The sequence below is a fragment of the Panicum virgatum genome, chromosome 3N, assembly GCF_016808335.1.
Source record: "Panicum virgatum strain AP13 chromosome 3N, P.virgatum_v5, whole genome shotgun sequence".
Lineage (NCBI taxonomy): Eukaryota > Viridiplantae > Streptophyta > Magnoliopsida > Poales > Poaceae > Panicum > Panicum virgatum.
The window spans coordinates 18,145,752-18,161,133 of record NC_053147.1 but is presented as its reverse complement, the minus strand read 5'-3'; the positions used below and the strand labels follow the sequence as shown (position 1 = coordinate 18,161,133).

Below are 15,382 nucleotides of genomic sequence, written 5' to 3'. Positions count from 1 at the left end.
ATGCAGGGGGTGGACGGTAAACGAAATACCGTCCACCCCGAGATCCGGAAAGCTCTGGATTTCACAGGGCTAAAGATGCGCAAAAATCGCGACAAAAATCATGTAAACGGGGGATGAAGTTGTCCAGCTCCACATGAGATTTCAGACTGCGAAACGATCTATGGAGGGAGAAGGAAAATAAAGAAGATTTCTGCAGGGGGTGGTCGGCAGGAGCGTTCCCGGAGGGCGCCGCCGGCAGGCTGCAGGCTGCAGCCTCGCCGGCGCGGGCGCGGGCTAGCCACAGCAGCCTCGCGAATGTAACCTGAAGCCTGGAACAACAAGGAAATGCCATCTTTCAGCGCGATCAGAAGTTCAGAACGCAACAATAGCATTCCCAACAAGCGCACATCTACCCGCAAACTTGTCAGCATCACGAAATCAAGCACAGAAGTTTGAACCGAACTAATCTGCTTCTGTCAGCATCACAAGTTGACTGAACCAGTGCACTGCGCAGTAGCCTCTGTCGGTGTCGGTGGCCTCGCAGCAGGGGGCAGGGGAGCTCCGTGAACCGCGTCGTCAGCGCCACCAGCTCCGTGATGAATGTTGTTCGCGTGATCACGTCCAGGAGCGTGACGCCGCCACCCTCCCCGGCACCTTGCTCACACCCAGCCGCCCAGGTGGTGATCCCGTCGGCGGTGCGAACGCGAACGCGAGCGTTGGAAGTACAGTAATACGCGGTCCAGGGCCTCCAGGGAGCAGAGCGTGCGCCGGCGCGGAACGCTTTGAGCGCGCGAGGTGCGCGCCGTGCGTGGCGAGGCCGCGCGCGGAGACAGGCCGGGATTGAAAGCCTACACGCGCCGCGGCCGCTTGGCCACAAGCAGGCCGGCAGGCATCGCCAGCCTCGCGGTGTCTAGTGGCCGCCATGCCGGTCTGGTGATCGCTCGCGGCCTCGCACCTTTGAGGAACCACCCATGGCGATGCCCCGCGGTCACCGACCAGGCCCCGCGGTCATACCGTCCACCCTGAGATAACTTTTTTTTCTCTCTCAATTTCACAGGTCTGGTGGTAAGAAAAAATTACGGGAAAAAACATGTAAACAGGGAATCAAGTGACTCGGCATCACAAGAAATTTCAGGCTCCGATATGATCTGTGCAGGGAGAAAGAAAATAGAGAAATTTCTGAAGGGTGGACGGTAAATGAAATACCGTCCACCCCGAGATCCAAACAAAATCGCAATTTCACGGGGTTACGGACGCGCAAAAATTCCGAGAAAAATCATGTGAACATATGAGGAATCTAGCCACCATCGCAAGAAATTTCAGAGTTCGATACGCTCTGTGCTGGGAGAAAGAAAATAGAGAAATTTCTGGACGGGGCGTTGGCGTCCAGGGAGCAGACAGCAGAGCGCGAGCGGCACGGCACGCTTTGAGGGGAGGCGCGCGCCGTGCGGGGCGAGACCGCACGCCGAGATAGGCCAAGGTAGAAAGCCCGGCGCGTCCATGTGCGCCTCCGCGAATGACACACGCGGCGCCCGCTTCGCCGCCCAGCACGCCGGCAGCCGTCACCACTCTCCATGCCGGTCTGGTGATCTCTCGCCCCTTCGAGGAACCATCCATGGAGATTCCACGCCACCGGGAGTCCGCCGCATCCTGTGAGCAAGTTCGCGTGTAGAACGCGTCATGCCGAGACCAGTCGCCCACTGGTGTAGCTTCAGCCGCCGACCGTCGAGCGCTCTCTTGTGACGAACAGCCATGGCCGCTATGCCGGTTTGGTTGATCTGCAGTCGAGCTCTTCCCTTTTCACCAAGAGTTTACTAAGTGTACGTGGCTTTAAATTTTTGGATCATGCGAGAGAGTTGCAAGCGTAATCTATAACGTTTGGCTGCAAGGCATGGCTTTGCCTTTGCCTCGTGAAAGAACAATCCATTTTGACGGATAAATCATGAGAAAAATTTATTGGATTGTAGAACGAGAGCAGTCAGCATCACACGAAGTTTCCCTCTCCGAAGCGATCTGTAGCAGGAGAACGAAAAAGGTGAAATTGCTGCAAGGGGTGGACGGTAAACGAAACACCGTCCACCCCCGAAGTGAAAGAAATCATGTTTTCACGGGTATATAGAGGTGCGCAAAAATTGTGAGAAAAAACATGTGAACAGGGGATGGAGTTGGTCACCATCACAAGAAATTTCAGCCTCCAATATGATCTGTGCAGGGAGAAAGAAAACAGAGAAATTTCTGAAGGGTTGGACGGTAGATGAAATACCGTCCACCCGGAGGTCCAAACAAAATCGCAACTTCACGGGTTACGGGCGTGCGAAAATCCCGAGAAAAATCATGTGAACATAGGATGAAGCCGCAAATCTAATTTGACAAGGGCTCGCCAAAAGCGCTGCTGGCGCGCGATTCAGCTGGCGTACTCCGCTCTAACGGGCGGGCCCACAACCACGTGCGGGTGCCGGTTTGCTGGGCAGCCCCAAGATTGCGGCGCCACGGGCTTTTTTCCTTACTTTTTTATTTTGTTTTTTCATTCAATAATTTTTGTGTTATATCATTTTGTATGTGTGTACATTATGGACAAGTTATACATAAAATTCTCCAAACAACATTCATAAAAGATAAAAGTTATAACCTATAAATTGTTCATACCATGAAAGTGATGGCACAAAATTATCGAATAAAGAAATTATCAGAAAGAGAAGTATAAGTTGTGTGTATAAGTTACAACTTTTTCAAATATAAAAAGTTTATGCGTATAAATTGACTAGAAGAAGCTAAGTTATGCGTGCAAACTATGTGCATCACAGGAGTGGCACTTCAAATTTATACTTTTATAACTTGTCTCACAAAAGTTATATATAAAAGTTGTATGCATAAGTTATGTGATCGTGAAGTTTGTGCTATGTAATTGCTCTTTTAAGTGGTCCGAATTTTTTTTAATAAAAATTATGTACATTAGTTATGTGATCATGGAAGAAATGGTGGCAAAGGAGGTCTGAAACAGCGTGCAAATGAAACTGCGGGGGAGAAAGATTGGAGTCGGAAGCCAAAAAAGGAAACGGAAGGGTCAGACGCGGAAACCAAAAAAGAAAAGGAAGGACTGTCCGAAATCGTTTGCTGCTACCAGTCCTAGCGAGCGCGCTAATTAGAAGGACCCGGCTGCGCCTTTCTCCTTCCTCGCGCGCGCGGCAGGCAGCCAGTGAACCAGTAGGCCGGCAGCCTCCTCCAGTCAGGAGGAGGTGAGGTCTGGAGGTGGTGATCGCGGCCGTTCCGCTGTTACAACCGCACAACCATGGAGATCGCGCCGATGTTGCTTTCCCTGACGGCAGCTTGGTCCAGATGCATGCGTGCCGGCGGGCGGCGGCCGTCGCCGGTGTCGTGTGTTCGCCGTCATGCCTGTTTTGCATTTTTTTTTCAAGGACTCGCTGGGCCCACCAAACGCCGGCCCCGGAAATCCCAGCCTGGCGTGGTGCCGGCACAAAGGGTTGCTACCGATGACCTTGCTTCACGCAGGTACAATCGCAGACGACGACGGCCGGTCGGAGCAGAGCCTGGCGTTCACAAACAGGAGAGGACGCATTAATCTACTCCAGCACTGAGGCCTTGCTTAGTTGCATAAAAGTAAACATGTAAAATACTATAGTACTTTCGTTTATATTTGATAATTATTGTCCCGTCATGAATTAACTAGACTTAAAAAATTATCTCGCAAATTACAGATAAACTATATAATTAATTATTTTGTTTAACTACATTTAATATTTCATGCATGCGTTCAAAGATTCGATGTGATGGGAAATCTCATAAAGTTTTGGAATTTTGAAGAGAACTAAACAAGTGAGCATCAATCATGCCTGAATCCACTGGAACACAGCGTCAAGCACAAAAGACCCTGTTCCCGGACATGTCCACACGGCCACACCACACTCACGTGCTGTTGATACTCCCAGGAGGTCTGGACAGAGAAAACCCCCTTTAACAGCAAGCAACATAAAAACTCCATAAGGGAAGAGGAAAATGTACAAGCATGAGCGGACGAACTAACATACATGATAGGTTTTTCTTTGTCACTTGGTACACCAATTCCTCTTCAAGGACAACTAATCTACCTAGCTTGGAACATCGAAAAAGTTGACCAAAGTTGAGTTACAGCACGTAGTTAAAAAAAAAAATCTAAGAAGGCTACTGGCCGCTGCAGCTTCTGTTCCTCCATTGCACATCAAGCATTCAAGCTTATTTCTTCTTTCCACCGGCCTTTGTTTTCTTGTTTGCAGCTGCCTTAGTTGTTTTCTCTGAAGTCTCCTGCATTTGTGTGACAGAGATTCATGACCTTAAGTACTCACATGCGAAAGAAAGAACTATCCCATAGAGCAGTTGAATGAGTAACATGATTTCAAACAAAACACGCAGCTATGAGTCTTGAAGGAGAAAACAGGCTGCACAAGGCCATAAAATACCATTTCAATTATATAGCATACAATAGCACTGGCTAGCAAGATCTCTATTGACCAAATTCATATGTTGACATGCTGATGACTGCAGAGAAGGCTCAGAATCATAGATAAGCATGAGGGATGGGTGACCATTGTAGAAGGTACCTTCCGTTTCAGCGGTGTCGATGCGCTAGCAACCGGCTTGAAAAAGGACTCGAGTCTGGTTAAATGATGTCAACAATTAGTACATTAAGATCAACTTCAACAAGCAAATATGCACACAGGCACTTTGTAAAAGATGTACAATGATACTCACCTTCCTTGGGATGATTTATTCTTGGCAGATTTGATCTTCTCTATGGCCTAAACAAAACACAAGAAAATCATAGATGGCAAAATTGATTGGAGAAATGAACAGTGAAAACCAAAATCAAAGTGCGTACTTTTGTCACCCGATCTTCGTTGAAGCCATTATCTTTTACCAGGAAGGTTATGAGACCCTGGAAAGAGGCAAGAGCAATGAGCACATTCAATATGTATGAATGGAGTTTAAAGGTAAGTAGCAAGGTCCGTAGGAGTACCTCCTCATCAGGTGCAGTCCATTTCAACTCAGGAATATCTAATGTAACATTAGGTTCCTTGAACAAGCGTCGAGCTTCTTGGTAAGGCCAGTCTTCAGGAATTTGATATCTGCAGCAAGCATGCAGACAAATTAAGCAGAATCAAATAGCAAACAGTTTCCTTTCATGTCACCAATAAAATATCCAACACAAGGAATGCCAATAAAAGAAGAAAACACCATTAGTTAATAAATGAAAAGTACAGTGTCATGATGGTTAATAAAAAGGAAATACATCAAAGGTAAATCTACAAATATTTTGAATGAACTTACCTGTCTTTATTAAGATTCTCCAAAATGCTTTCTATGGACCCGTGTTGACGAATAAGCTTCAGAGCTGTTTGCCCCCCAATACCTAATGGGACAAGCAAAGATGCAGAGTTTGAAATGCATTTTAGAAATGCAGATAAATTGTGTAGTAATATGCTGTAGAATTGATATAGGATACCTTTGATGCTGTCACAGTAGTCACATCCACAGAGGATGCACAAATCAATGAACTGGTCCATGGTGAGTTCAAGCTCCTCCAAAACCTGCAACATAAGATTTGGTGACATATGGTATGCAACATCAAGTCAATTACTGAGAACATAACAATGCATACTTTGGCAATATCAAATTCCATCACAGGTATTTTCTTGGAACTTGGATCCATCAAATGACGAAGGAACCGTGGAGCCCCAAAAGTAAGGGAGTCCATATCTTCTGAAGCAACTGCGTACACCTACAAAATAGAAGCACTAAGTAAAAGTGGAAGGAGTGGAAACAAGGTGCAGGTCCTTGTCAAAGACTCAATGGTACCTTATCATTTATACAAAGTGCTGCACATTCTGCTTCAGCTTCACAAGGTGCCTATTAGTCCGACAAGGTAGATGTCAACTCTTTAGAACAAGGCTGACTCATCATAGTGGCATGATACCAAAGAAAACTGAATTCACCTCTACAACAGGAACCCCCATAAGTCTCAATAGTCGTTTACAGTCATCGTTGTGCTGCCTTGTGACCTGTTTATAAAGGGGAGGAACAAGATGAGCCCATAGCTTACTCTTCGGGGGAAAAAACTTGCAGCTTACATATTATATTTGACATTTGTACTGTGAACGAATATAAGGGTGCTCCAGAATATACTAAATCACCTTGAATCCTTCTGTGGGGACTGGGGAGTACCCATGAACTTTTCAAGTAAGCCTACTGACAGCAAAATGAAGAAATTACCTTTACAGTCCTCTTGCTAAGTTTTTCAATCGCGTCCTTATCTCCTTCCTGAAACATCAGGAGCCGTTTTCCTTTAGGATTTACAAATAAAAGATGTTGACACAAGAATATGATACCAAAAGGTGAGAGAACTTTGATCAAGACGGTTACCTCTACTGCCTCAGTCAGTTCTTTGGTTGCATCCTCTCTTTTAGAGTATCTGAAAAGAATAGTACACTCTAGCAACAATATAAGAATTTGAAGCACAGATTTAAGGAAATCTCTAAATAACATAGGAATATCAAAGGGTGAAAAAATATAGCATGCCTTTTAGCAAGCTCTTGTTTCTTCATGTCAGGAGGCTTGCCATCAAAAACGTAACTGCACAAACAACAAAGTGATTCATTTAGATGGCATCATATTTTTTACACATATTCCTATCAAAGATTACAGTGGCAATAAAGGAAAGGAAATCGCATTTACACTGGCTTGATTCCTGCCTCCAGCAACCTTATTGTCCGGTTGAACATACCTTGCAGGTGACTGGGAAACAAATAATAAATTAAAAAAAATACTAACTCTAAAAACATAGTGACTGCATCTTGAGATATATTTGTGTACCTAGTGACTTCACCAGCTTCATTCGTGAGAGTTTCCATACCTGTTCTTCCAACTACAATCTGTTCAAGGAAGCATAAGAAACATGCCCCAACTTTCATGGCAGTAGGTAACTGGTATGGTAGTAGCATCTCAAGAATCAAGAAATAATGCAATTTGCCTTCATCGTTTATTTATTTTGCACAAGCCAAACCAGACAATCTTGGAGGCGGCCAATTTTAATCAACCCAGTTGAACTAAGGAAAAAGGGAGAACAATGTACCCATGTAAGTGTCATCTTCGACACTATCACTTGGATATTGCCAGTTCACTTGCATATCTTAAAAAAAAAGTTGTAGAACTATCCATAATCCAAACACCCACAACTGGAATAAGAAGCCATTACAAGGTTTAACAATGCCAAAACCTAAACCCAATTCAAAAGAGTAGCATTCCAAGCAACACCCGCTTCATTCGCAAAAGCAGCAGTCAACAACATACGAACAGGCAATCAGCCCAGAAAACAAACACTACCAAAACTAGTGGCATCTAAAGCCCAGGACGACAAGGAAAAAGAAATGAGGACTAGTGTCTGTGGCTCAACGCACCAGGAACTGGTAGATGCTCATGCTGGCGTCGACGGCGATTTTGCGGCCGAAGTAGCTCTCGAACTTCTGTTCCTTCATAGCCTTGGGCGCATTGTCCGCCAGCAGCTTCGTCAAACCCTACACACGCCGCGGGCGCGAACCGAAGCAGAGCCCATCAATCGATTCGCCTCCGAAAGGCAACAACCTCGAAATCCAAAGGAAGGGAGAGGAAGATGGATCCCCCGCACTCACCTTGATTCCCATCTCGACTGCGGGGGCTGCGGCTGCGGAGCGCGGCGGGGGGCGGCGGAGCCGGAGTGGCGCAAGAAACCTCGAGTTATTTCGGTTTTTCGCCCCTTCCGACCACCAGCCGGTTTTGTGTTTTCGCGGCGCGGGGACTGCATATATGGGCCGTAGCGGGCCGGGTAGAGTCGGGCTTGCTAATGCTACCTACCCTGCCTGTGAGCTCAACCCAAATATTCAACACAAGGAAAAAGTTATTTCTGTCTCCCACAACTTTAGACCGAATCCGTTTTTTCTCCTTAGACCACAAAACCGATTATTTAGACTCCTCGAACTTCTGAAATCATTCGTGTGACCTCCTTTGAGCGGTTTCAGGGTGTCGGGGACCACAATTAGGGGCACCCTAATCAGGGTACTAAAATCACCCTAAAAACGCAAACACATATTAGGCAACTGAGCCCACGAAGGCCTACGGCCTCCTTCCAATCTGGAAGAAAGGAAATGACTCAAAAAAAACCCAGCGCGCGGCCCATCCGCACCCCCTCGGACCCGCGGGGTGATCTCCGTCTCGCTCGAGGGCTCCCATCGAGACCCTCGGCCACGCCCCGCGTCTCCGCCTTGCTCGAGGGTAGCGAGCCTACCCTCGGGGAGGCGAATCGTCTCCGCCTCACCTACCCTCGAGCGGGGCGAATCGTCTCCGTCTTGCTCGAGGCCACCCCTCGACGAAAAGGACAAACGGCCCTTCCGCTCACCCGCCCGTCGTACGGAGACATTAAATGCCAACCACTCCTTCACAGCGCCCAGGTCAGACGGCGTCAGGCCGCCATTTCCCACAGTGGCTGTGACCGGAGTCCCGTCCGCCAACTCCGGTCACTGCTCCGCCATCCCGGACGTTGTGGCAACACTGTGGGAACCTGCGACGCGGTACGAGACGTGCTCAGCACAGCTCCCGTTACTATTCTGCCAACTCCTGCTGTCCGGACTCCACCTCACCACACCAACGGCCCCGAACCCGACCCCTGCTCGGGAAGGGCTCCGGCGTCGCCACGTGTCCCCCAAGGGGGGATGCTCAGCACTAGCAGCCGGAGGCCCGGACCTCCCCCCTCGAGGGGTCCGAGACCTCCACGTGGCTCCGGGACCCCCTTAGCGCACGCGCTAGCACTCCACCTAGGGGAGGCACGGGACCGCCACGTGCCCCACTACCGCTGGCGCACATATATATGCAAGACCCTGGCCTGCAGGGCCCACGGAACGCCGCCACGCCACACCTGGAAGACGGTACACCCTACAGCGACGACCACGCCGCCTGCTGGGGCTGTCAGGACGCCGGCACGATTTCCGCAAGACCAAGGACGATGCCCAGGACGACTACCACGCCCGACGCCATGCCCCACAGTGTACTTCCCACAGTGCTCGACCACTGCACCCCCGCGATTCGGGGAAAAGACGACGACTTCCAAGATCCCCTGCGCATGTACACCGTCCCTCCTTGTATCTATAAAAGGAGGAGGCGGACTTCCTTTAAGGTGGTCGCGGTTGGACCCATTCGATAGAGCGCAACACTCAGCACCACTGAGCCTCCGATATTGGCACACGCCTCAATCAACTCCACCTCTAGTAGAGACCTGGGAGCTTCCCTCCCTCTCTCGCCTCGCTTGTACCCCCTACTACAGGCACGCCCGGTGCAAGATAATACAGTGCCCTCGCACACCCCCTTGCTGGACGTACGGCCCTGCGACCGGAACCAGGATAAACTCGTGCGTTACTGTGTTGCCTCTTGCATCAACATCTAGGACGAGGAAACACGTAGCAGCATTACTAGTTGGGTCCCAACCGTCGGGTCAGGACACCGATTGTTGGCGCGCCAGGTAGGGGACGCTGCGTGACATTTTCTCTTTTGTTCCCATTTGATCTACAGGGATGGCGAGCAAATCCAACCCATTCCCCATGGGTGTCTCGGATCCGCTCCCAGTAGAATACGTGATCTGGTTCGGGAGTCTTGAGTTCAGAGCAACCGGCAACGGTTACCTCATGGAGCTCCTCTCGCCCAGACACAACCCTGACACTCCAACTCCACCAGCCCGGGGCAACAAGCGCTTGGGCCAGCACTCGCGACAAGCGCGCGTGGAGCGGCGCCGGGCGGCACGCCTCAGCTCCCCCACGTGGGTTGAGGTTGCCATGTCACAGCTCAGCGTCACGGTCGACGGGGCCACCGCTTCGTCATCACGTGCTTCGGCGTCAGCTACGCCGGCACCATCATCGACTACAGCCCTAGTGCCTCCCAGGAGGGGCGCTACTGCGGCATCGCCCTTCCCCTTCGGGATGCGCAACGCTGCCTCCTACGCCTCTTCATCCAGCACCAACTTCGCCGAGTATGAGGATCTGCCGGGTCATCACCTCCTGTCGATTCGTAACCTCATCGCATCGTCTCCTAACGACTCTTACCCCGAGACGGCGAGCTCAATCGCCGACGACATCAGCTTCTTCATGGACAACTTCATGGCCGAGGAGGTCGAGGACTACTCCGGGGTCCGCGACCCCAACGCTTTCCGCTCGTTCTAGCTCGCGGCGGCTTACTGCCTCACCTGCTCCGAGGACTCCAGTGAGGGCGATTACGATCCCACTCGGGAGTGCTTCATGGTCCAGCTCGCGGACGGGCAAGAGGACAATGCTCCGGGTGATGACGGGAACGGCGGGGCAGACGCGCAGGCAAACCAACCGGCGGTGCCGGCTGCGGCCCCTTCTTCTTCGAGCAAGCTGCTGTGCAGTAGGCCGAGACCTCTGCGTCTCACATGCGCTCGATAGTCCCGAAGCAGCCCGGTGGGACTGCACGGCAGGACCACGAGGTTTCGGTGCACACTCCACCAGGAGGGAAGGGAAAGGCAGACGTAGCGCGTCATGCGAAGGCACCCTCGGTGCACGACCGCATCGGAAAGGCTCCCGCAAGGGAGCGACTCCACGACACGCGCGGGCATGCCGGCGACGGCGATGCCCGCTACATTCTCAACGGCAGGAAGTACACCCCTCGACGGGGTGGACGCTTCGACCCCGAGCACGACAGGGGCGAGTCACCGGAGCCTCCGGGCACCCGGGTGTTCAGCCGGGAGATTTGTACCGCTTCTTTTCCCCTGCGCTTTCGACAGCCCACCACCCTCGTCAAGTACTCGGGCGAGACCGATCCCGCAGTCTGGCTCAATGACTACCGCCTAGCATGCCAGCTGGGCGGTGCGACGGAAGACGCGGTCATCATCTGCAACCTTCCCCTTCACCTTGCTGACGCCACACGAACGTGGCTCGAGCACTTGCCCGCGGACCAGATCCACAATTGGGCCGACTTAGTCCAGATCTTCGTAGGCAACTTTCAGGGCACGTATGTGCGCCCTGGGAACTCCTGGGACCTCAAAGGGTGTCGGCAGAAGCCCAATGAGTTCCTGCGCGACTACGTGCGGCGCTTCTCTAAGCAATGCACCGAGCTCCCCAGCGTCACCCACGTCGAGGTCATCAACGCCTTCCTCGAGGGCACGACGTGCAGGAACTTGGTGCACGAGCTTGCGCGAAGCCGCCCCGCCAACACTAACGAGTTGTTCGACGCTGCCACCAACTACGCCGCCGGCGAGGAGGCAGTTGGCGCCATTTTCGACGACAAGCCGAACAAGCACAAGGAAGACGCACCCGCAGAGTGCGGCAACGCCAAGATCAACGCCCCCGCCAAGAAACAAAAGCGGGGGAAGAAAGGGAAGAAGCAGGCCCCACCAATCCAGCGTGGACCGGGGCAGGCGGAAGACTCCGACGAGGCCTTCATCGCCACCCCGGACCGCAAAGGACCTCGAGGCCCCCTCGAGGTGGAGGCGGCCTATTCGATGACATGCTCAAGAAGCCGTGCCCTTACCACAAGGGCTCGGTCAACCACACCCTCGAGCAGTGCGAAATGCTTAGGAAGTACTACAACCGCGTCGCGCATCGCGACGAGGACAAAAAGAAGGATACTGGCCACAAAGGTGGAGATGACGAGTTCCCCCCGGTGGAGAACGCCTTCTTCATCTTTGGAGGACCAACGACGAACATGACCTCTCGGCAGCGCAAGCGCCGGGAAGTCTTCTCCGTCACCAAGGCCACGCCATCCTACCTCGACTGGTTGAAGGACACCATTTCCTTTGGCTGCGAGGACCACCCCGACTACGTCCCACACCCGGGACGGTACCCGCTTGTTGTCGACCCCATCATCGGCAACACCCGCTTCTCCAAGGTGCTCATGGACGGAGGCAGCAGCCTCAACATCATGTACGCCTACACCTTGGAGCTCATGGGGATTGGATTGAACAAGCTTCGCACCAGCAAGTCGCCATTTCATGGAGTTGTGCCGGGGAAGCGAGTCCAACCCCTCGGCCAGATCGATCTACCCGTCTGCTTTGGCATGGCAACCAACTTCCGCAAGGAAGTGCTAACCTTTGAGGTGGTAGGGTTTCGGGGATCGTATCACGCCATTCTTGGTCGTCCCTATTACGCCAAGTTCATGGCCATCCCCAACTACACCTACCTCAAGCTGAAGATGTCGGGTCCGAAGGGTGTCATCACCGTCGGCTCTTCGTTCGAGCACGCCTACGAGTGCGATGTCGAGTGCGTTGAGCACGCGGAGGCTCAAGCGGAGGACGAGGCCCTCGCTGCCACCCTCGACAAAATGGCAAGCGGGGCCTTGGACTCCACGCACCGACACGCGGGCAGCTTCGAACCCGCCGAGGGTATCAAGAAGGTGCCCCTCGACCCGAATCACTCCGACGACAAGGCGTTGCAGGTCAGTGCCACCCTCGACAGCAAATAGGAAGTGGTGCTCGTCGACTTTCTCTGCGCCAACGCAGACATCTTTGCGTGGAGCCCCTCGGTCATGCCTGGCATAATGAGGGAGGTCGCCGAGCACTCCCTTGATATCCGACCCAACTCCAAGCCGGTGAAGCAACGCCTGCGACGTTTCGACGAGCTCAAGCGCCGGGCGATCGGTGAGGAGCTGCAGAAACTTCTGGCGGCCAGATTCATCAAGGAAGTATTCCATCCCGAGTGGCTAGCTAATCCTGTATTAGTGAAGAAAAAGAATGGGAGTTGGCGGATGTGCGTAGACTACACTAGTTTAAATAAAGTATGTCCGAAGATTCCCTTTCCTTTGCCGCGCATTGATCAAATCGTAGATTCAACTGCGGGATGTGAACTTTTATCCTTTCTTGATGCTTACTCCGGTTACCACCAAATCAAGATGAAAGAGTCCGACCAGCTCGCGACTTCTTTTATCACACCTTTCGGCATGTACTGCTACGTCACGATGCCCTTTGGCCTCAGAAATGCCGGAGCTACATATCAGCAGTGTATGCTCCACGTTTTCGGGGACCATCTAGGGCGGAACATAGAGGCATATGTCGATGACATCGTTGTAAAATCTAGGAAGGCGGACGACCTGGTTGCTGATCTCAGGATCGCATTCGATTGCCTAAGGGCCAAAGAGATAAAACTCAACCCCGAGAAGTGCGTGTTCGGAGTCCCTCGAGGCATGCTCTTGGGCTTCATTGTCTCCCAGCGGGGCATCGAACCCAACCCTGAGAAAGTCTCGGCCATCACTCGGATGGGACCGATCCGAGACCTAAAGGGGGTATAGGGGGTCATGGGATGCCTAGCGTCCCTTAGCCAATTCATCTCGCGTCTCGGCGAGAATGGCTTACCCCTGTATCGACTCCTGAGGAAAACCGAGTGCTTCACGTGGACCCTCGAAGCTCAAGAAGCCCTCGACAAGCTGAAGGCATCGTTCACTCATGCCCCCATTCTCACGCCACCCATGGATGGCGAGCCCCTCTATCTGTACGTAGCCGCAACGACCCAAGTGGTCAGCGCGGTGGTCGTTGTCGAAAGACAAGAGGAGGGCCATGCTCTACCTATCCAAAGGCCGGTGTACTACATCAGCAAGGCGTTGTCTGAAACCAAGACACGCTATCCGCAGATTCAGAAGCTGCTATACGCAGTGGTTTTGGCTTGGCGCAAGTTGCGCCACTACTTCGAGGCCCATCCCGTCACCGTAGTCTCGTCTTTCCCTCTGGGAGAGATAGTCCGCAACAGGGAAGCCGAGGGTAGAATTGCCAAATGGTCCGTGGAGCTGATGGGAGAAACTCTCACCTACGCCCCCCAAAGCAATCAAGTCCCAAGTCTTGGCTGACTTCGTGGCTGAGTGGACGGACACCCAGCTACCACCACCACAAATCCAGGCTGAATGCTGGACCGTGTACTTCGACGGGTCAGTGATGAAAACCGGCGCCAACGCTGGCCTCCTCTTCATCTCAACCCTCGGAGATCACATGTGATACGTAATACACTTGCACTTCCCCGCGTCTAACAATATGGCGGAGTACGAGGCCCTCCTCAGTGGCCTCCGCATTGCCATCGAGCTTGGCATCAAACGCCTCGACGTACGCGGTGACTCTCAACTCGTCATCGACCAAGTGATGAAGGAGTCTAGCTGCCACGACCCGAAGATGGAGGCATACTGCAAAGCAGTACGCCGCCTCAAAGACGAGGATGCCGACGAACTAGCCAAGATCGCGTCAGGGCAGACCACCGTCCCCCCGAACATCTTTGCTCACGACATCACCAAGCCCTCCGTCGAATTCAAGGATCCGGCGGGAACCCCCCGACGAACGAGGCCGAGCCCATGGACATTGACTTCGAGACCTCCTCCACGGACGAGGCCGAAGCAATGGAGATCGACGAGGCCCCCACTTCGCAAGATTGGCGCACCCAATACCTCGACTAGATGATTCGAGGGATCCTACCCTCGGACCGCGCTCAGGTGCGGCGCCTCGCTAGGCGGGCCAAGTCCTTCGCCCTAATTGACGATGAGCTGTACAAGCGCAGTCCCTCGGGCGTCTTGCAGCGATGCATCCCAATCCCCGAGGGCAAGGAGCTGATCCGTGACATCCACGCCGGCACCTGCGGTCATCACGCCATGCCGCGCACCCTCGTGGGTAACGCGTTTCGACAAGGCTTTTACTGGCCCACCGCGGTCGCCGACGCCACCGACGTCGTACGGACCTGCGAGGGTTGCCAGTTCTACGCTCGAAAGATGCACCTCCCGGCCCACGCTCTGCAGACCATCCCCATCACGTGGCTGTTTGCCGTGTGGGGGCTGGACCTCGTCGGCCCGCTGCAGAAGGCGCCCGGAGGCTTCACCCACTTGTTGGTAGCAATCGACAAATTCTCCAAGTGGATCGAGGCTCGACCCATCGGCAAGATTAAATCCGAGCAAGCCATTCTGTTCTTTACTGACACTGTCTTCAGGTTCGGGGTCCCGAACTTGATCATTACCGACAACGGCACCCAGTTCACAGGCAAGAAGTTCTTGGCGTTCTGCGACAGGTACCACATACGTGTGGACTGGTCGGCTGTGGCGCACCCACAAACGAACGGGCAAGTGGAGCATACTAATGACATGATCCTCCAAGGACTAAAACCAAGGATCTTTAACAATCTGAACAAGTTTGGCCGGAGGTGGCTCACAGAGCTATCCTCGGTTATTTGGAGCCTGAGGACAACCCCAAGCAGAGCTACGGGCTTTACCCCGTTATTCCTAGTCTATGGCGCCGAGGCCATGCTCCCCACGGACCTGGAGTACGGGTCACCAAGGCTCAAGGCCTATCAAGAGCAGTAGAACCAGCGAGCCCGCGAAGACTCGCTGGATCAAGTGGACGAGACTCAAGACG

At 52.6% G+C, this 15,382-nt stretch overlaps 1 protein-coding gene across 1 annotated transcript; it reads right to left on the bottom strand.

Annotated features, from left to right (window-relative positions):
- Positions 1 to 3,978: 3,978 nt before the first annotated feature.
- LOC120664788 (flap endonuclease 1) lies at positions 3,979 to 7,779 on the bottom strand. Its single transcript, XM_039944125.1, has 17 exons — positions 7,659 to 7,779; positions 7,428 to 7,544; positions 6,844 to 6,902; positions 6,706 to 6,765; positions 6,550 to 6,603; positions 6,394 to 6,442; positions 6,244 to 6,291; positions 5,967 to 6,032; positions 5,830 to 5,880; positions 5,633 to 5,752; positions 5,477 to 5,561; positions 5,302 to 5,383; positions 4,991 to 5,099; positions 4,853 to 4,909; positions 4,726 to 4,772; positions 4,575 to 4,629; positions 3,979 to 4,278 (listed from the first exon to the last, which is right to left on the bottom strand). Exons 1-17 carry the CDS (start codon positions 7,668 to 7,670, stop codon positions 4,210 to 4,212), a joined length of 1,140 nt encoding a protein of 379 aa, XP_039800059.1. The 5' UTR covers positions 7,671 to 7,779; the 3' UTR covers positions 3,979 to 4,209.
- Between the last annotated feature and the right edge of the window lie 7,603 nt (positions 7,780 to 15,382).

Bases quoted from the DNA above. Each gene is read 5' to 3' on its own strand.
- LOC120664788 (XM_039944125.1), bottom strand. The intron at 6,766-6,843 runs GTACACAAATAT...TTTGTTTCCCAG, and splicing joins GAAGCTGGTGAAGTCACTAG to TCACCTGCAAGGTATGTTCA. The intron at 5,753-5,829 runs GTACCATTGAGT...TCTATTTTGTAG, and splicing joins CACTTTGTATAAATGATAAG to GTGTACGCAGTTGCTTCAGA.